General features: G+C 46.0%; 1 protein-coding gene across 1 annotated transcript in view; it reads right to left on the bottom strand.

The window, feature by feature from the left end:
* Positions 1-8468, bottom strand: part of LOC114626549 (glutathione S-transferase theta-1) — an 18065-nt gene extending 9597 nt beyond the window's left edge. Inside the window, exons 1-3 of the mRNA XM_028773979.1 lie at positions 8273-8468; positions 6934-7021; positions 1499-1649 (exon numbers count right to left, since the gene is read on the bottom strand). Of these exons, the coding sequence (XP_028629812.1) occupies positions 1499-1649; positions 6934-7021; positions 8273-8384 (351 nt within the window). The 5' untranslated portion in view covers positions 8385-8468. The remainder of the gene's footprint in view (positions 1-1498; positions 1650-6933; positions 7022-8272) is intronic.
* Positions 8469-22591: the final 14123 nt, after the last annotated feature.

The raw sequence follows: 22591 nt of genomic DNA, 5'->3' as shown, positions 1-22591 counted from the left end.
ACACACACAGGCACACACATATTCAAACATACACACACACTTAGACATACACACTCAGACACACATACACTCAGGCAGACACACACACTCAGACACACACATACTCAGACGTACATATACTCAGACATACACACACATTCAGACACATACTCAGACACACACACTCAGACACACACACACATACACACATGCACACAAAGATATTGACACATACACATAGACACAAACTCAGACACACACACAGACACATACTCAGATACATACATACTCAGACACACACTCAGACACACACACATACACACACACACACAAACATAAGCACACACACACACCAGTGCTGAGATTTCAACAACTGGGACGATGCGCTTGTTACACAAGCGCTCTGCCACTCAGCTACATTATCAGCTGAGCTGAAGAGAACATTTAAGTAATGGTAACAGTGTAAGGGTAAAAATTAAAACAGCTCAGCAGAGACCACAAACAACTTGGCAAAGACCGCAGGACAGCTTGCTGAGCTTACTGAGAGTAGCCATAATAAAAATATCAAGCCCCTCTAGGGACGAGGTGACCAGAAATTTAGAAACAACCAAAGACATATCTTGACCAGTCTAAACATGCCCAAGTGAGTAATGGGCCACCTGGTGTTTATCCTAGAAGGTCTGAGGCTTCATGGTCAAAAATAGTGGGCCATCCAGCCTGTCAAAATGATTGCTTACGCAAAGTGCTGATGTTTGAAATATCCAATCATATGTAATCGCGCCAGAATTTCCCACTTTTCCCTTCCCCCTTGTGCCTCCCCCTATAAAAGTTCTAAACTTCCTGGGGTCTTCATCGAAATTCTCTCCCCTGCGTGGGATGAGTTTCGATCCAAGGGCCCTTATTAGTAAACTGCCTTTTGCCATTGCATCAAGTAAGTCTCTCGTGTCTCCTTGGGTGCGCGCTAATTGGGACTTGAGTTGGGGTCCTCTTCCTGGGTCCTTACAACAGAACCTGGAAGACGGCTCAGAAAGTAGAAGTTCTAGCCGGGCAAGCCTGACAAACCCAGCTCAACCCCCAGAACCCACAAAAGAAGCCAGGCATGGTGTAAATCCCAGCTTTCATACCTACAGTGAGATGGGAGAGGAGACAGGAGAAGCCCGAGGTAGGAACTCAAAGGTCGGGCAGCCTGAAGTCCTGCCTCACCAAGATGGACGGTGAGAATTGATTTCCTAGAGTTGTCCACCTACTTTGATGTGCACAAGGTGGCCCGATTACACACACAGTTAACAAATGGTGTAGCAGTAACAAACTTAAAATACAAGAGGATCAAAGTGCACAGAGAGATGGCAAATTTGGGCCGAGACGGTATGTCTCAAATACATACTGTTTTGAACAACAGTCAGGATTAAATTAAAGTCAAGATATTGGACAATACCAAACTGAAAGTAACTTGCTGAGGCCTGAGTATCTCTGGAGTGACACCTTCCTCCCTTCCCTTCCCCCACATTTCTGCTCTCACCTTATGCCACAGGGCCCGGAGGCAGCTTCTCCGAAGGCTCGTATGCTGCCATGCCAGGTACTCATCCACACGAGCACGGGCCTGCAGGTCTTGGGGGTACCAGTGATCAGGAACCTTATACTTGTGGGCCAGGTAGAGCAGGATAGCCACACTGTGTGCGCAGGAGAGCGAGACAGATAGTTAAAGATCACTGGGTTGACTCGATGTCCGGTACCTTCTTTTCCTTTTTATTTACAGATTTATTTATGCATGTATTTTATGTACTTAAGTGTTCTGTCTGCATGTATGCCTGAGAGGGCATCAGATCTCATTATAGATAGTTGCAATCTGATTTGCTGAGACCTGAACTCAGGATCTCTGGGAGAACAGGCAGTGCTCTTAACCGTGGACCCACCTCTCCAGTCCCTACCTTTTCTGATCTTTCCGACAGTGAGCCAGTTGGAGACTCTTTTTCAAGATACGGAAAGCAGGCTCAGAAAAGGGAAGAGCCTTGCCTTGCCTCCAGGGGCACAGAGCTCTCTCTTAGCGTCAGAACTGGGTTTTGTTTTCCCAAGGTGATGCAGAGGGAGCCAAGACTTTGTAGGAGGGAGCCTCCTACTCCTGAGACAATACTAGTTAGATAAGCAACCTGTGTTAAGAATGTCTCACTACACCGGGCGGTGGTGGCGTACGCCTTTAATCCCAGCACTTGGGAGGCAGATGCAAGCGGATTTCTGAGTTCAAGGCCTGCCAGGTCTACAGAGTGAGTTCCAGGACAGCCAGGGCTACACAGAGAAACCCTGTCTCGAAACACCAAAAAAAAAAAAAAAAAAAAAGAATGTCTCACTACCTGTCTCAAAAAAACAAACCAAACCAAACAAAACAACAAAACAAAAAGAATGTCTTACTACCCTCCTGCCTGTGAGAAAATATTAGCTAGATAAACAGCTTAAGCTAAGGAATGTTTGTGGGAGCATTGCGGTTACAGGTACCAGGAAATTAGAGATGTTGGTGGGATAGCCCTGAACCCTGACCCTTAGATAACTTTCCCGCTTGTTCATCCTTATAACAGCAGCCTGAGCAATAAAGCTTAAGCGCTTGATCAGACATCTAGCTTAGTGCTTTGTCTTTGTGTCTCTTGTTCCCCCCCATTCTTTTGCCCCCTTCCCCAGGGTCTCCTTGAATCCCCCGAGGGGCTGGGGGCAGCCACCAGGCAAAAATCTCACTACTCAGTGTCCCATCAAGGGTTGAGTTTCTGAGTATAGGGCCAGACAGCCTCCTCGGGGAGAGGTATTTAAGCTGAGCTTTGAGGAAGCTTGCTTTTCTTCAAACCACAGCCACTCTCATCCTTTGACAGACAGCCTCGGGTGGCCTGATAGTTCAAAGAGGGCTTTTCCAATCCACCCTTTGTTCTTTGAGATAGCCTAAACTAGCCTCAAATCCATAATCCTCTGGCTTCTGCCTCTGAAACTGTAGGGTTGCAGGCGTGAACATCATACCTGGCCCCTCTGTTCCTCGTGTCACCTCTGCTAAGGATCAATTTGGATCTTTCAAATCTTTTTTTGGGGGGGGGGAGGTCAAGACAGGGTTTCTCTGTATAGCCCTGGCTGTCCTGGAACTCACTCTGTAGACCAGGCTGACCTCGAACTCAGAAATCTGCCTGCCTCTGCCTCCCAAGTGCTGGGATTAAAGGTGTGTGCCACCACTGCCCGGCTCAAATCTTAGTCAGACACTTGGGGCACCGTTGAGGGGCTCTAGCCAGCCTGAGCATGGCAAACAGGGTTCTGGGAGGTCCTGCCCTTCTCCCATCCCCCTCTGCCCTGCTAAACCACTAAATAACATTCCTAAAGCTAGCCACCAAGGTCTGTTCCCTTATTTGGCCACTTCTTCCTCCTGAGGCTGACTACCAAGGTCCAACCATCAAAGTATTGAAGTCTAGCAATCGAAAGCCAACTTTTGGCCGCCCTAATTAACGTGCCCAATCAAAACAAAGCAACTCATCCTAACACAGCTGGTGTTGGGGGTAGGGTGGGGGGGTGTTCCCAGGGTCCCCCTTTTCCTTTATAAACTGCCATTTGCCCACAGCCATATCTGTCTCCTCTCTATCCAAAAGCCATCCTTTGTCTCTCTGGGACAAATACCCCTTCCCCTCTCCCCTGTTCTCTTTCCCTCTATCTTGTCCTCTGTCTCCTGTCCTTGTCTGGTATCCCCTGCCTGTTTTCCCTCTGGGACAAATATATCTCCTTTATGCTGAGACCTTGGTCTTGGGGTGTCCTGACACCAGTCCTTCCTGCTGTAAGATCCTGGAACCACAAAAAAAGCAAGACTCCCTGGAACATTCTTCCTGCCTTGGATTAGTCTGCTTCTGGGGAGATGGGGAGAGACCCTAAAGGATACTGGATATGCTAGTTGTGGTCATATGGAAACTTTGAGTCAAGAATTCGGAACACGCTGGGGAGGTGGGGTGGCACACGCCTTTAATCCCAGCACTTGGGAGGCAGAGGCAGGTGGATTTCTGAGTTCGAGGCCAGCCTGGTCTACAGAGTGAGTTCCAGGACAGCCAGGACTACACAGAGAAACCCTGTCTCAAAAAAACAAACAAACAAAAAAATTCGGAACATTTTGAGATTGGCTTATAGTGACTAGGAAGGGTAGGCTGTACATGTTTTCTCCTCCAAGTTTCAAACATTCCATCCGAGGGGGAAGCTCATTAAATACTAACCGACCCAAGATTGTTGAGCTGTGAACTGTAATGCTAAGTGTCAGCCCCCAAGACCCAGTTGCCCCAGAGAATCTGCATGTAGACCCAACTGATGCTATGTGACCTTGTCCTAAGTTACTTCTAATTGGTAAGTAATTATGCCAACAGCCAATAGCTGGGCAGAAGAGACACAGGCAGGTTTTAGGGTTCCTGGGCCAGGGGATGGGGGAGGGGGACCAGGAGAGAATCACACAGGGGAGAAGAGGTGAGAAGGAATGAGGAATGAGAAGCTGTCATGGGCTAGGTAAGCTCAGGAAAACATGGCCCCGAGGGCTGGCCAATTGGAGATAAAAGCAGCCCAGATAAAACAAGTGAGTAATAATTCAGGGTTATTAATATATAAGTAGATTCTAATAGCACAGAGAGTAGATATCTGACCAGCTCTTGTGCTGTTTAAGACTTCTTATAAATATATAAGTTGTGTGTCTTTTATCTGGGAACTGAATAATCAAAGGCAGGTTAGAAATCCCAGATTGGGATTAAAAATTTCTCCAACATGGTGGCTGGAGAGATGGCTCAGCAGTTAGTTAAGAGTAGTGACTGCTCTTCCAGAGGTCCTGAGTTCAATACCCAGCAACCACATGGTGGCTCACAACCATCTGTAATGGTATCTGTGTCCTCTTCTGATGTGTCTGAAGACAGCTACAGTGTACTCATATAAATAAAATAAAAAATGAATCTTTAAAGACAGAAAGAGAATATACCTCCACACACACACAAACATAATAAAAAGTTTTTTTCTACAACACAAAATAGCTCCAGGAAGTCCCTGAAATTGAACAGATTCACTAGGTCCCTCCTTCCCTGAGTAAATAACAATGATTACAGTCTCTCAGACTAGCCAAGCTGCAAAGAAGAATCTGAGACCAGACCAGCTGCTGAGAAGAAGCAAAAACCGAAGGAGCTGCCTGGAAGAGGTTTAGAACTAAGTCACTTGGAAAGGACATTCACCAACCTGCTGAGCTGCCTGCAGGCTGTACAGTGCACTCACCAAGTTGGACTCTGGTAGTATCCATACTTTGGTGTGTCATGGGCTCTCTATCTGGAGTGAATAGATGTCTATAAAGTGTCTCCCCAGGAAAAGTTTTGTCAGGCAATAACATAAAATCGCAGCACCCGAGGGGAAGAGGCAGGTAAGCAGAAGCTTACCGGACTAAGCTATCTAGTAAGGTTGTGTCTACAACAGATAGGCCTGCACCCACAGCCCAACTGAATACTTCAGTTTTCCATGTAGGACATACTCTTTGTGATGTAGCTATGTGTCCAGGACCCTGCTGTTGGGGGGGGGGGGCGGTGCAGGTTCTTCCGAGTCACAGACCTCCCCAGGGTGAAGAAGACAGCAGAGATTGCAAGATGCCCCTGGCTGGTACCTATTTAAGGTACAACTCTCTGCAAACTAAAGGACCCAGGATAGCATAAACTCATGTAGATTCACACATAAATGAAGTAGGAACCTAAATTCCCTGGAGCAGGGGTTCTCAACGTTCCTAAAGCTATGACCCTTTAATATAGTTTCTCACATTGTGGTGACCCCCCAACCAAAAAATTAGCTTCATTGCTACCTCATAACTGATTTTGCTGCTAATCTACTTGCTAGCAGGGGGGTGACCAGAAGGGAGGATGGTGATGTCTCTGTTGGGCCACATCCATCCTGAGTTATCAGAGATGAATTCAAAAGCATATACTCTGGGTTCCCCTTGCAACGGGATAGGTGACTCGTGTGACAAAAGGGGCAGACCTGAGCAAAAGGGTCAGCTTCCCTGAAGAGAAACGTTTCACCACCTTGAGAACAGCTGGGATATAAAACATCTTCATTTCGTAGGGAAGATTCACCCAAGGGAGGCCCAGTAACCCTCGAAATGGAGACAGTGGAAGCCCAGATGTCACAGGGTCCTCTCTGACACCAGCTGGGCTAGAGGGTGGTGTCCATGGTGAGGGAAGCTTTCCACCCTCCCTCCCCCAGGGGTATTTTAATCCACAACCACACCCTGGTACGGAAATCAGGTAGAAGTAGTACCTTCCCAAAACCAGCTCAATAAACTTGGACAGTGGGTAGGCAGGGTCCTGGGTTCCAGCCACAGCTCTGTGAACTATGGGGGCACAGCAGCTCCCTGCCTCTAGGGCAGAGGTTCTCAACTTGTGGGTCGTGACCCCTTTGGGGTTAAAACAACCCTTTTTGCAGGGGTTCCCCTAAGACCTTTGGAAATATTGGTTATTTATGTTACAATTGGCAACAGTAGCAAAATCACAGTTAGGAGGTGGCAATGAAATCATGTTATGGTTGGGGGGGGGTCACCACAACATGAGGAACGGCATTAAAGAGTCTGAGCGTTAGGAAGAGTGAGATCCACTGCTTTAGGGAGTTTAGGTTGCTGGTACGTATATATGTGTATCTACGTGACTTCATGCGCACTAGATGCTACAGGGCAATGGATCTCTAGAACTGGGGTTATTAGTGTTCGGGAACCACCTTGTATGGTTGCTGGGACCAAATTCAAGTCATCTACAAGAACAGTACAAGTGCTCTAAACAACTAAACCATCCTCCTCCTCCTCCCCCACCCCTCCCCCTTCCCCATCACCTTTTCCCCTCCCCCTTTCCTCCTCCCCCAGCGCCAGCGTCCTAGTTGATAACACAGAGGGTTAGCACAGGCTGGTTTCCAGTAAAGCTTGGCAAAAGCCCCAGGCCCTGTTACCTCTCACACAAGATAAAGTCACCATCCTTCATGGCTGGTACCTTCTTCATGGGGTTCACCCGGGCAAATGCAGCGCTGAGGTGCTCACCTAAAGGATAGTCCAGCATGAGGGAGGAGAACAGTGAGCCTCTCTGATAGCCTGGACCAAGGTCCCAGGAGGCTGACCACTAAATTCATGGTTCTTCTCAGGACTGGGCTATTCCCTAAATGGGGAGTGCAGGCGGGGCTCCCGTGAGAGAAGAAGGGGCTGCCCCTTGTCCTGGATACAAAATAGATATCATACTCTTGACAGGTCCTTGTGGGATTTGCCCCGCTGGCAGCCCTCGAAAGGGCCCGCAAAGTCCCCTGAGACCCTGACTTCTGCTTGAACCGGTCTGGCTTGGTTTTCTTCCTGTTGATGGACTCCAGGTAACTCTCTAAATTTGTATCCTTGCGCTCTGCCCACACAGTCCTCAGGGACTCCTATTGTCCCGGATCAAATGGGGCGGGGAAGGGGGGTGGAATTCTCATCCTCCCTTTGTTTCCAGCTTGAACATCTTTTTGCCAGCCCCCTCCCCCACCGCACCATTCCTCCCCTACCCGCCTACATCCTACTCTACAGGGGCAGGACCTGTGGGGGTTAAGTGCACTACACCCAGAGGTGACTGTGAAGAAAGACGTGAGGTTTCAGACAGAGACAAACAAGCAGTGAGACAGCATGAGGATGGCCCACAGTCCCTGAAGCAATACTTTCATTTTGCTACAACCCGGTCTAGCCAGAGTGCAGGGCTTCCTCCGCGGCCAGCCAGCAGGGAGGAGGCAGAGAGCCGCGAAGAAAGGTGAAACAGAAAGTCAAGAAAAGGAACGACAAAAAAAGAATTCCAACACACCAGGATGGCGCAGAGAGCCTGAGCCTGTTGCAAACGTATATACTTGCAGTGATGGCTCTGTGTAACAGTGCCAATCTCAGCACTGGGGAAAAATGATACAAGGGGTGACTGCCCGGATCTCCACATTTGTTCTCCTAGCTATTCCCCCACCTCCTTAGTTTTCCTATCTGAGAAGTAGAGACGATTGGGAATTCTAACACACTAGACGGGGCTGGCATACTCTTCTGGAAGTCCCTGTAGCTAGGCTCAAACTGCGTGCCCATTTCTGTTGCCAGGTCTGCACGCTATTTGGTTTCAGCAGGTCCTGGCCGGAGTTGGCGGGAGTCCTGAACTATGGTTCTCCCTGATGGCTTTCTCGTGTGGTCTCTAAAACAGAAAAGGCTTAGAAAGGGGACAGTACAGAGAGAGATCTCCTAAGTTCGGCTTGCCGCCCCTTTTTCTCATTTCCCCAAAGCAGCGGCCCTGCCCACCCTTGCGCAGCTCCACCGTATGCATCTGGAACGGGATATTGTTCTTCTTGGCGAAGATATAGATGGCGCGACAGGGCTGCGACAGCAAATCCAGGTACAGTTCCAGGACCATGGCATAAGCGGCGGGAACCACTTCCGTAAAATAGCCAGATTCTCAAAAAACCCAGGCTAGCTAGCAGGGATCCCTACCAAGCCAAGTGTGGCCACGCCTCCACGGGGCGGATACCGTAGCCTGGCTCTTCTTTCCAAAGGGGAGCTGACTTGTGTCCAAGAGCCCCGGAAACTGGAATCTAGCAAGGAATGAGCCCGAGAAAACGGCTGGCGTCCCACGAGTGGGTAGAGGAGGTGTAAGGAGGCCTGGCTCCTAGTCCTGTTGTGGATGGTTTAGTTGAAAGCAAAACGTCTTCAAAGGTGTGCCAGCCCTATCTAGTGTGTTAGGATTCCCAATCATCCCCACTTCTCAGATAGGAAAACTAAGGTATTCCTTCTGGGCCTACAAGCCAAAGATATGGACCAGCCCCAGCAAGCAGCAGAGGTGCTGGGCTCACCATGCTGTGCCCCCCGGTGCCACTCCAATCTCAGCTCTGCCATATGACAAGGTTGGCCTTCCTGTACCTGAGAGCACCAGTGTCTCCACTCCTCAGACATTTTAGCCCCTTTTGGACTATGATAGAGAATTACCTTAGATGTAATTTTTGAACAAAAATGTACCGTTAGCCCCAGGCCAAGGTTCCCGCAGATGTCATATCCAGAGAAGGTTAGCTCTTTGTAAGGTGGGAAATTCCTTGCTGTACACACACATAGTGGAAGAAACATATAGACCCCTTTCATGAAAAGGAGAGTCCTCGGATTTAATCCCGTCCCCAGTCCCCAGAAGCTCCGCCTCTTCATACTGTTCCCAGCCAATGAAGTTAGAGTTATCATCAATATGCAAAGCATCCTACCAAGTTTGGGTCTTCCTTTCTTTCAGCCTCAGTTTCCCCGTCTTTAAAATGACTGGGAGGCTAGAGTTTGCCTGCCCTGGGGGTTTCTTTTAACCTCTAATCACGTGGTCCTCAAAGCAAAGTAAAGGGTCAAAGGTTAAGAGTACTAGCTTGGGGCTGGAGAGATTACTCAGCAGCTCAGCGGCTAAAAGCACTGACTGCTCTTCCAGAGGTCCTGAGTTCAATTCCCAGCAACCACATGGTGCCTCACAACCATCTGTAATGGGATCTGATGTCCTCTTCTGGTGTGTCTGAAGACAGCTACAATGTACTTCCTATACATAAAATAAATAAATCTTTTTTTAAAAAATAATTGTCTTTATCATTCTGACTCTGTTCATTGTCCCTGAGCTTAATAACGAAATTGAGGACCCCAAGACGGAGCCCTGATTTTTCTAGATATCATATGTCTCTGCAAGGAGTCTGCCACAATTCCTCTTGGAAAACCCTGTTATTAAGGTCCTCCATGTCCGGGTAGTTCTCCAAGCTTATACGGCCGTTGGCCTTGGTTGGAGAGTGCCTGAGCACAGATGCCTGACCTTGTTTGGAAGATGACCCTGTGCAGAGCTCTCTGCAAGGGCTACATGACGCATCACAGAAATCCCGCTCTGCTTCCGGCCCACATGATAATTAGGTGGTGTGTTCGGACCAATTAGCCTTCTCCACCCGTGCCCCTAAGATCCCTTCTATACCCTACCCCTGAAACCACAGAGTTGTCAGGCGGCTGCTGACTCCCGGAAGTTCTTCGGTCATATTCACAGCTCACCAAATCTGCTTCCTCTGCCTTCATGGCTAATGACTCCCAAGAAGAAAGACCCGCAGATTCTTTCCTAGCTTTTAATTATTTAACTGGCAGAGAAAAGTGAGCTCATTTATGGGCTCCTCCTGAAATTCTCAAGGTCTATACTTTCCAAGCCAAACCCAAGAGGAATCGGAGAGAGTAACCATCGATTTGCCGGCTTCTCTCTTGAGACAAATTTGAAAAGGGCGTGGTCACAACCAGGGCTAACTTGGATGGAACACACACCCCCGTCCCCCCGCCCCGCCCCCCCCCCCCCCGCGCTGGTATTTTTGTTTCTTCTTTTCTGTGCTAGTTTCTTTCCTTGGAAAGATGAATGGAAGAAACCACTGTTTCTGTGAGAGTTGAACCACTTTCGGGGATATCTGCGCTAAAACAATCACCCTTGACGCTAATTTACTTTGTAACCATGTATATGCTCCTAGACTCCTTTGCTCTTTCTGTTCCCTGACCTAAATTTGTCTTTACAGCTGGAAGACATGACCCCTGGGGATTTCGTTACCTTTTCTGGGACACTTGGCCTCTTTTGTACCTGCACTTGCTCCATCTTCCAATAATTGATCATTGAGTTTATTAACAGAAAGTAAATGGGGAGGGGGAGGGAGATTTCCCGTGGGTCTAATGGGCTTCGGTCATTGACACGGATGGCTCATCTCACCGTTTTATACCCACTCGTGATTTCACATACTTACGATTCTCTCTGCTCCCCACAGACTATGCAGGCTCTACCATACCTAGTCTGGAGACACCCTCCTGGGTAAGGGGATGACAGTGAAGAGAAAAATGGGGTGGCTTCCGCCAAAACTCTCCCACGTTGCATTCACTGGCAGACAGAGCAAGTTGATCCAAGATTTTGTTGATAATCTACTCTGCATCCGTTAGGCAGGTTAGTTTGGACCAACGAAGTCCAAAGACTCTCCCAAACTCATATAATCGTTAAAAATTGGCTGTTTTCTGGCGTTTTAGTGGACGATGTGACCTGCACAGGCAGGATGCATTTAACCAGGCAAAATGCAGATCTGATTCACAATGGTCATAAGATATGAGACTTTTCTCCTTTCTTTATCACCACTAATGAGGGAAGACAAGATGAAGGAAACTCTGGTTGTCCTCAAGAAAAGGAACCTCTACTATCCAACAGACCAATCTTTCTCCTGTCATCCCTCACAGGGGAGGATAAAGACAAGGTGCCCTGGCCTGTATTAAAACCCAGATCTTAACGGAAGAGATGTTTGATGTTTTGTGTACCTCTGCCTGGCTTGAAGTTAGACTACAGGATGAAAAGTAACCTCAAACATGGAAATGTCAACCAACCCATTATCTCTTTGTAAGAGATAGGGTAGTCATTAAGTTTACAGATTGTCTTGCCTCCTCTGCTTCCAGTGAGTTCTGGACTTTTCTGCTGCTTGAACACTCTCCGTTTTAACATTTGAAAGGGGAGAGGGGGAATGCTTTCTGTCTCTTGGCAGGCCCAAAGCACAACTCAACAGATAAGACTCATCTGGAGCCACTAATGGTGGCTCACACCTTTGATCCCAGCACCCAGGAGGCAGAGGCAGGTGGATCTCTGAGTTTGAGGCCAGCCTGGTCTACAGAGCAAGTTCTACGACAGCCAGGGTTACACAGAGAAATCCCCTCTCGACAAAACAAACTAAACAACAACAACAACAAAACAAAACAAAACAAAAACAAAAAAGAAAAAAAGAAAAGAAAAAGAAAGAAAGGAAAAAGAAAAGAAAGAAAAAAAGAAAAGAAAGCCAAAGGTCAAAAGGTCAAAGTTCAGTACATTTGTGTCAACCCTCTAAAATCAATGGAGGTCCCATAAGTTACTAATTATTCTTGGTAATAGTTACAAATACAGGCTTAAGAAAACAAATAAAAAATAGTCTAATCGAGGTTAATTTAGATGTTTGGTTTTTGCCTACCCTTTATCTAAATATTACACAATAGTTAAAAGTCCCCGCTGGTATAACTGACCTTCTGAATGTTCCATAACTCTTTGTGGAGGAATACTGATGTGGTCAGAGGGGTTCAAGGGAAAATACTTTGCTCCCTAATCTCAGAGGCCAACTAGGTCCCTAAGATTGCGATTCATCCTCAAAATGCCCTGTTTCCCTGGAGAGTCAGTCACCTTCTGTCCAGGGAAGCCACTGAGACTCCATTGGGTGGACTCTAAGCAGCCTCCAATTACAAAGAAGAGGGTCAACACAAGGAAAAAGAATTCCTCCATGCTTCTCAGCAAAGCCAGAGTCAAGCAAGGCTTTTGGCGTGCCTTCGAGTAGACGGAACAATTGGTAAGAGACAGGCTAACATCTAGCAGGACGGTATAACCAAGGATGGTGGTGGTTGGCATATTTCTCCAGCTATTCAAAGGATAACACCCCTCAGACATTAGGCTTAACTCTATGAGATGTTGTTTAGACAACTATGTTTCATTAAAGTCTTTCTTCTTGATTGAAAAAAAAAAATTCTGCCCATGTGATAAAACATCATGACCTTTACTCAGTTCAACACAACAGCATCTTCCTATACAGAAAAGAGACAGGGATACTATTGTTTCATCCAAAAAAAAAATATATCAAATAATGGTTAAATCTCTTCTCCTCCCTTTCTAGAAGCCATTGGTGAAGGACTCACACTGCATCTAAATATCCCAACCACTGTGGGTATTCACCAGAGAAGACTGTTCAGGCATGGGTTTAAGCCAATAGAAAGTCTATTAGCAGTCTGGCAACTATACTGAGCCTTCCTCAGGGTGAGCTTGCAAGCACAAAAACCATGTTCTGAGTTGACAAACTTCAGTTAACAAGAACAGCTAGCCAGAAGCAGAACTACAGAAGCTACCAAGCAAGGTTAGTCCGTTTCCCAGAACTATATGGATTTTGATGGATCAGGTCTTTTAGTTTTTGGCAGGTGGTGCTGTCTATATGCTGAGTTTGACAGCCTGAATGGCACTTCCATCATGGAGTCAGTTATGCTAAGGCCTTGGGGCCAACTAAGGTCTGGAGTCCTGTTACACAACAGTAGTCAATGTGCCTGGAAGTACACATACCCTAGAATCCAGTCTTGGAGACCACAGGAAAAATAGGGAGGAACCCAGTGTGTAGATGCTCTTGTGAGTCTATCTGGGGGAATCCTAAAGGACTTTAACCTCTGATTCAGCTCTCCTGGTTCTCTGCTTATGACACAATACTAATGATTCTTACCTTCCTGGTGCCACTCAAAGGCTCACTCTCCTCCCCACACCTGGTTATTATACAAATAAAACTATTGATAAGATTTTGTATTCTCCTAGACGAATGTTAGGTCCAAAGCGGCCTCCTCAAAATGGCAGTCATGATGATATTAGCAGTGAAGAACTTTTGTTGGGCACACAGAAGCCTGCCTTTAGGCTTCTGTTTCCCAGAAATCTCCATTAATACTAAAAGAACTTTGATCAACTCCTAGAGGTCAAGACAAAAGTCAGGCAAGGGTATCTGGCTCCAGATCAATAAGACCAAGACAAAGGTTAGTCAAGGTCAATGCTCACAGCTTAAATCAGATCAAAGACTCCCCTCTCTCTCCTGTTGACTGTTCTAAAAAATCTGCTTGCTTTTCCTGACATTTTGCTTCTCTCTGTATCCTATCCCGACCCTGCCAAAAGAGATCACAGTGGCCGTTTGATCCTTAATAAACCTCTTCTTCAGGCCATGGAGTGGTCCGTTCAGTGGTTTCACTGTGCCCTCATTTACAATGCGTACACTGGAAAGGTGTTTCCCCTGCTTCATCCCACAACCCCGCTCAGTGGGAGGAAGTCAAATTTTATTATTATCTAAACTCCCTAAATGGCAATTGGAGTGACCCCTTCAGAGGGAGAATAAGGAAAACAGGCAGTAGAGATGGAACAGGGAGTTCAAGACATGGAACGCAAAAATGTCTTTGAGTCGCCAACAAGAAATGCCAAAGTCGGGCTCTGGGTTCTTACTTCCTCTTGAATGAACATCTCTGCCTAGACACTATATATGATAAAGGCTAAACACCCCACCTCCACCCCCACCCCCACCCTCACCCCCACCCCCACCCCCCTCACCATCACCATCACCCCAACCACCACCACCACCATCACCACCACCATCACTACCACCGTCACCCCCACTGTGAGAAGTAGAAAAATTTTAAATTGGCCAGTATCTCAGAATAACATGGGACCGCGAACTCATGAACTCCCGGGGAAGGGTCCCAGGGCAAGAACATACAAAACATTTCTGAAAACTGCAGCTGTGTGTGTGTCGATAAGAACACTTCCGCCTGGAGAATCCTAACTCCCCCGTTTCCCAGCTGTGTGCCGATAAGAGACACAATCAAAAGCGTTCCCTCCTAGGAAGAAGTCCCAACTCCCCCAGCCCTTCTCCCAGCCTGTGGTTTGTGCCTTTATAAGCTTGTGTGATTTTATGTTCGTGGCTGGTCTCTCTTTTCCTCTTGCGAGAGGTACGAGATGAGCCCCGGCGCACTGGTTCCTGAATGGAAGCCTCTTGCTATATTGCATCAAGTACCGACTTCTGTGGTCTTTGGGACGAGTGCCGTTTCCAGGGACTTGAGCGAGGGACCCTAGTCTAAACGGGGGTCTTATACCACCACCACCACCACCACCACCACGACCACCACCACCACCACCACCACGACCACCACCGCCACCATCACCAACTATCACAATCCCAAACACCACCACCATCACCACGTCATCACCACCACCACTACCCCCATCCCCTGTCCCCCATTCCCATCCAAATAGTACTCCCTTCTGGTGAACAACTTTGGATCCAGCTCTTTAGATTTTCATGGTAAAAATGGGTTAGAGCTATTCCCCAATTTCAGGCTATCTCCTACATACTTTCAGTGATACCTCATCAGTCGGGGGAGGCGGATATAAGATGGAATCTACCCTTAGAAAGAGACATATTCCTGACACCTCCTTTAAGGGTTACTCCAATGGGGCAGGTCAGGGTCCTGGCTAGGGTCTACACCTAGGCTCAAAGCAAAGAGAATTTGCTTTTCCTTTCTAGAATTCCCATCTCCTCCTGCAACCCCTACCAGCTGAGCTACCATGAGATTTGGCTGGGTCTGGGTCTGTCCACTTTTCTGAGGTCAATTTCCTTTCCTTCACTTCTTTTCCTTTGAATGCTAGTCAAAATCCAAGTATGCATTTAAACTCCCTAACAAGTCCTCTGGGCTCTTCCAGTCTCCTTTTCTAAATCCGACCCTCCTCCATCCTGAGGCTCCCTGCTGCTAAGTGGCTGGCCTCCAGGCCACCTCATCTCAAGCACCTGGATATTTGTTCCTTCTGTCAGCTGTGAGACTTAGAGCAAGCCCACCCCTGGGGGTTTCTTTTTAAACTCTAATAAATGATCCTGAAGTTTTGATCTGAGTCTGTTCTTTCTCCTTGAGCTTTTTGTTTAAATTCTTTTATTAATGAAACTGAGGATTTCAAGAGAAGACCCTGATTTCTCAGTTTTTATATAAATTCTCCACAGGGACTCCCCAACAGGGATTCTCAGTAACACTTCTTTCCTGCCTCCTCCTCTTCCTCTTCCTTCTCTTCCTCCTCCTCCTCTTCCTCCTCTTCCTCCTCTTCCTCCTCCTCCTGCTCATCTTGTTTTGTTTTGAGATAGTGTTTCTCTGTATAGTACTTGCTATCCTGGGGTCTGTGGACAACTCAGAGATCTCTGCTTCCCAAGTGCTGGAACTAAAGTCATGCATCATCATGCCTGGTAACTTTTAATTATTTATTTAGCAGAGTAAATGAACCTATTCCTGCATCCCTTTTAAGAGGAGGGTATCAGTAGCCCTAGAGAAGGACCGTGTTCTTGACTTAGTGCTTTGCTGTTGACATATTGAATTTTTTTTTTTTTTTTTTGGAGGAGGTCTCAGTATATAGGACAGGCTGTGTTCAAAGTCATGGTGTACCTCCTGGCTTGCTTTCTCAAGTGTTGGGACTGTAAGCATAAGGCACTGTGGTGGTTTGAATATGCTTGACCCAGTGAGCAGCACTATTAGAGGTGTGGCCTTGTTGAAGTAGCTGTGGCCTTATTGGAGGAAGTGTGTCACTGTGTTACTGTATGGGTGGGCTTTGAGACCCTCCTCCTGAATGCCCGGTAGACAGTCTTTTCCAACTGCCTTCCAATCAAGATGCAGGACTCTCAGCTCCTTTTCCAGCACCATGCCTGTCTGGATGCTACCATGCTTCCCCCCTTAATGATAATGGACTGCACATTTGAACCTGTAAGACAGCCCCAATTAAATATTTGCCTTTATAAGGCAAAGCAAGTCAATGCCACGGTGTCGTCAGCAAAGCCCGGCAAAGCCCAACGAAGACCAGCAAAGAGAGGAAAGGTGAACCAATGCCAGAACATCAGCCACCACTACTGGTTATACCTATACCCTTTCTAAGTATCTTGTGTCCTCTCACATGTCTACTCCACCAAAACATCGCATGCCCTTTTCCAGGCAACTTCCAGAAAAAGACCACATGTCTGTTCTCAGCAAAACATCCTCTCACAAGACAGTTTCAAAAAAAAAAAAAATCACATGACACAGCTGAGTCTCCAAAGAAACCAGAAATTTCTACTTCACTAAGAAATCTCTGGAAGATACCACTGAGCCTTGTGAGGAAAACAGATGCTAATAGGTAACTCTAAATCCTTCACTGACGATTATAAATGCTCCACCTCCAGCACTGATATAATTATCACATTTTTTCCCCTTCTCTTCTCCCTCTTGCTCCAGCCCTGCTCACTGTGGTCCAGCCCTGCATGCTCCACCCTTTTTAAAAATTATTTATTTATTATATGTAAATACACTGTAGCTGTCTTCAGACATCCATAAGAGGGCATCCGATCCCATTACGGATGGTTGTGAGCCACCATGTAGTTGCTGGGATTTGAACTCATGACCTCCGGAAGAGCAGTCAGTGCTCTTAACCACTGAGCCATCTCACCAGCCCTCATTTTGTTTTTAAAAATACTGTACTTCTGAGCTTGAATACAAGAGACTTTCCAGAGTTTTGAGGCCATTATTAAGAACTCAAAACTCTTAATTGGATGAATCAGTATGGGTGTCAGTAAGGGTGTCAAGTGCATCATCCCAACATCCCTTCCCCAATAAGGCCATACCTTTCCTGATCTTCTGAAACAACCCACTAACTGGGACCAAACATTCAAATGTACAAGTCTATGGGAACCACTCTCATACAAACCACTGCTACCATCCATAAGCAGTATTTAAAGGTCTTTCCGTCTCAATGACTTCCAGGTTTCTGTATCCTTGAAGAAGAATTCAGACAGTTACACAAAGACAATAAGAAGAGGGAGTTTATCAAGGAAAAAAGAGGCATTTCTGTCCCCAGCCCCTCCTGAGGATTTATGAGCAGTTAGTGGCTGATAGGAAAGATGTTTCTTCAGTGGTGTAACCACTGGAAAGGTGCATGTGGTAATTTGAATAAGAACCGCCCCCCAAGGCTCATATAGTTGATGCTTAGTCACCAGTGGCACTATCTGAGAAGGATTAGGAGGTGTGGCCTTGTTGGGGTGGGTGTGGCCTTGACAGAGTGGGTGTGGCCTTGATGGAGGAAGTGTGTCACTGGAAGATGGGTTTGAAATTTCAAAAGCTCAATCAAGCCAGGTGATCTCCCTCTCCCTCTCTCCCTCTCTCCCTCTCTCCCTCTCTCCCTCTCTCCCTCTCTCCCTCTCTCCCTCTCTCCCTCTCTCCCTCTCTCCCTCTCTCCCTCTCTTCCTCTCTCCCTCTCTCCATCTCTCCCTCTCTCTCTCTCCCTGCTGTCTATAGATCTCGATGTAGAACTCTCAGCTTCTCTCCAACACCATGTCTGCCTGCATACTGTGTGCACCCTGTCCTGATGATAATAGAGTGAACCTCTGAAACTGTAAACCAATCCAAACTAAATGCTTCCCTTTATAAGAATTGTCATGATCATGGTGTCTCTTCACAGCAATAAAACACTGACCGAGACAGTGCCCTTGTGCCTGTATACAAACCCTTACCCATGTCTCTGTAAACAACCCTGAGGAAGCTCACAATCACCTATGACTCCAGGTCCAGGACCTCTAATGCCCTCTTCAAGCTTCCGTGGGCTCCTGTATACACATGGCACACACTCAGGCAGATAAGTAGAAATACGTCACAAAAGAAAAACAGAAAGAAAGAAAGAAAGAAAGAAAGAAAGAAAGAAAGAAAGAAAGAAAGAAAGAAAGGTGAGTGGGATGAGGAGTCAAGCCAAGGCTGAATTCTTGGCTAGAATAACAATCTCATCATGGCAAAGCAAGATGGAGTTCCTTGGATACCATATTTCTTTAGGTATCTAAAGACATCTGAGGTCCAGATTAAGTTCCACACCTGTGGGAACCTGGAAAGTTGAGATCTGGAATCCAGGGCATGTTCACACACGCGCACGCGCACACACACATTGTTGCATATAAAACACCTCTTTATAAAACCAAAAGAAACAGATAAACAGAGTGAACAAAGCTCCTGGAAAGAAGCTGTTAGGAGAGACCATCTGATTAGAATTTCAGTACCATGGAGGGATCAGAATGTTGAGGTCCCTAGGCTGTTCCCTTTCTTGTGCTGGCTTTAGCCTCTAGAACAAGTCATTCCTTGCCAACCTCTGAGGCTAAGCTAACATCTAATAGCTAAAAAAGCTTTTTGAAATCTATCAACCTAGCAGACCAGTAGCTTCTACCAACTAAAAAGCTAATACAGTCATCAGGCAGTGTGCCAGGCCCATAGAAAATCTTCCCCCATCTCACTGGAACCTCTGCTCCTACCAATATATTTTAAACTTGCTAGATTTTTATGACTTTCTTTATTATGTGAAACTATGAAACTGTTTTCATGTTGGAACATGGAATGTGGTGTAACCTAGATCTGTATTTCTGGACCATGTTTATTGAGAATGGCTCCAGAGTAAATTTTTTCTTGTTTGTATAAAGACAAGAGCTGTGGTTTTTACATCAACAGCACAGAACAAAAAATAAAAACAAAACAGCTCTATTTTTATTTTTTTGGTTTTTTGAGACAGGGTTTCTCTGTGTAGCCCTGGCTGTCCTGGAACTCACTCTGTAGACCAGGCTGGCCTCGAACTCAGAAATCCGCCTGCCTCTGCCTCCCAAGTGCTGGGATTAAAGGTGTGCGCCATCACTGCCTGGCAACAAAACAGCTTTAAATCCATCACTCGAAGGTAATGTTTTGGAGTCTGCCAGATATTAATTAGTGTGTGTGTGTGTGTGTGTGTGGTATGTATGTGTGTGCATGTGTATGTATGTGTATATGTATGTGTTTACATGTATGGATGTGCATATGTATGTATGTAGTGTGTATATGTGTGTATGTATGTGTGATTGTGTGCATGTATGTGTATGTTTGTGTATATGTATGTGCATCTGCATGTATGTATGTGTATATGTATGGATGTGTGTTTGTATATATGTATATGTATATATGTGTGTATGCATGTATGTGTGTATATATTTACATGTATATATTTGTATAGCGTATATGTGTATATATGCATGTGTATGTATATATATGTGTGTATACGTATGTGTATGTATATATATGTACGTATGTGTGTACATATGTATGTGTGTATATATGTGTATTGTATTTATGTGTGCATTTGTATGTTTGTATGTATGTGTATATATGTGTATATGTGTGTATATATGTGTTGATGTATGTGTGTGTGTGTGTGTGTGTGTATAAGGAGCAAGTGTACATTCTTGCAATCTGCTTTTCCCTGTGCTATTTGAACATGTTTTCCTGTTTAAAAATACATTTATATCACATGGTTTTGAGAACTGTCATAGCTTCGCCCATCTACCTAATACAAGCATAGGCTCACCTGGGAAGAGGGACCCCTCAAGCTGAAGGTTTGCCTCAATCAGACTGGCCACGTCTGTGGAGCTCTTTCTTAGTAGTTAATGGACATAGGTGGGCCAAGTCCTCTGTGGGTGGTATCACCCTAGACGTGTGGGCCTCGGCTACACATGATGCTAACTGAGCAGTAAAGAGAGCTCCTCTGTGCTTTGTGCTTTGGTTCCTACCTCCAGGTTCTGAGTACTCCTTTTTTTTTTTTTTTTTTTTTTTTGGTTTTTGTTTTGTTTTGTTTTTTTCGAGACAGGGTTTCTCTGTCCTGGAACTCACTCTGTAGACCAGGCTAGCCTCGAACTCTCGAACTCAGAAATCCACCTGCCTCTGCCTCTCAAGTGCTACTGAGTACTCCCCTTGATTCCCATCAAATATGGGCTGTGACCTGTAGGATAAAATCAACCCTTTCCTCCCCAAGATGCTTTTTCATCACAATAACAGAAGGCAAGTCAGAACCCTGCTTTACTCTTCTGTCTTATAAGCATGTATTAAATAATTTTCGCAAGTTTTCTTTGTTGACATTTTCTCTCCTTCACATCAGAAGTAAAAGTTTGATGGGTAATTTTGTACATGGGGGAGGGATGAAAAGTGTAGAAGGAGAAAAGGGAAGAAAAGAGAATTAGAATTAGAATTAGAACCTGCATTCTCACAAAACTCTGATTCAGCTGGTTCAAATTCACCTTAAAGTCTGAGAGCCTAGCATGTCCCTGAAAACCCCAGAGACCTCCAGTGTTTCTTTCTCTGTGTGTCTGCCCCTGGGGTGTCCAGGACATCTGCCACAGCTAAAGACCTGCTGCTAATTTCTGTGTCTATCACTAACTCAGCTGCTCTTAAAGGGGCCAGTCAGCTTGAGTGGTAAAAGATCACCAGATACAAAACAGCTATGCCCAAAAGATGTGGGATGGGCTTAGACCGCTACAATGTATTCTAGTCCATGGACCTGGGTAGGCCTTCCCCCTTATACGTTACAGACCATGGATTAACAATGGATGTTTTCCTCCTGTATTGAGTTCTCTATAAGAACAGAACAGACGGAATAGATGTGTATATTAAAAGAATCCTTAAACTGGCTTATGTTGAAATAGTAACCACAGTTGGCTCACATTCAACAGGCTGAGAACCTGATAGTTGCTTGGTTCCTGGTGACTGGATGGCTCAGCAACGGGAGCAGTCCCACAGTGGCACTCTGTTTCTGGAGAGGCTGACCCAGTAGCTGCTCAGTCGGGTCAGTCCACCTGTCCCAGTCTGTTAGCGGAAGTTTGAAGGGTTTCTGGAGAGCTGCTGGTCCCCAGTCAGCAATGGAAGCCTTCAAATGCTGACTGTAATATCCTCATGGAAGGAATCGGCATCAAGCCTCATCAGTAACGGGGTAAATCAACTCAGCAGCAAAGGAGAATGCTAACACGCCCTTTCTATCTGAGCTGCCTCTAGAAGGTGCAGTCTGCAATTAGGGAGGGTTTCCGCCCAGCTATTGAGACAATCAGGACAGCTCTTCGACTGCGGTGTCTTATCCACGTGATTCTAATCTGTGCCTAATTGAAATTAAAACCAACCATCATGCTTCGCTTTTCCCAATAAGGGTAGCTCATAGCATTGGCTTCTCTCTTTCTTTGTCGTCTTCGAGACAGGATCTCAGTAGGTAGCTCTGACTGCTCTGGCGCTTTGGAAACCAGGCTGACCTCGAACTCACAGAGATCCTCCTGCCTCTGCCGCCCACGAGCTGGGAGTAAAAGCATTTAGCCAGTATGTCTGGCTCACTTGTAACTTTTATATGTTTATCTTTATTTTTGCTTTATTGCGACCAGAGCCCTTAGCATGAAATTAATGTGTTTCGGTGTATCACCATGTTAAGTGACGGATCTCTACAACTTACTGATACTTACTACACTCACTAAACACTGATCCTCGGGGCTGTAGATATGGCTCAGTGGTTAGGGAAGGGAATTGCTCTTTTGGGAGACTGAAGTTGGGTTCCCAGCACCCATACCATGTGGCTCACAATTGCTACCTAGAGATCGGAGTATCTTCTGGACTCAATTAGGTACCCACAACAGACATGTGCACATTCTCACATATGAACACACACAGAGACATATAATTAAAAATAATCAACTTTTCTCATTCCCCAAACCATCAATATATTCTGTAAATGTGATCATTTCAGATATAAGTGGAGTCATACAGTATCACTGACTGATTTCATGAGAGCCATCTTCCCAGCCTCAAGTCATTTCTTTTTTTATAAATTATTGAGCCTGTCGGCGGTGGCACATGCCTTTAATCTTAGTGCTTGGGAATTGAGTTTGAGTCCAGCCTGGTGTACAGAGCAAGTTCCAGGACCGCCAAGGCTACACAGAGAAACCCTGTCTTGAGAAAACCAAAAACTAGAGATACTTTATTTATTGATATTGATTGGTGTTTTTGTCTGCATGTATGTCTGCATGAGGGTATCAGATACCATGGAGTTGGAATTACAACCACTTGTAAGCTGCCGTGTGGCTGCTGGAAATTGGCAAGATCAGCCAATGTTCTTATCCACTAAACCAACCATCTTTCCAGCCCCCAGATCATTCCATATATATGTGCGTGTGTGTGTGTGTGTGTATACATATACATATA

Source organism: Grammomys surdaster, unplaced genomic scaffold, assembly GCF_004785775.1.
Source record: "Grammomys surdaster isolate TR1022 unplaced genomic scaffold, NIH_TR_1.0 237, whole genome shotgun sequence".
NCBI lineage: Eukaryota > Metazoa > Chordata > Mammalia > Rodentia > Muridae > Grammomys > Grammomys surdaster.
This window is presented reverse-complemented; position numbering and strand designations above follow the sequence as displayed.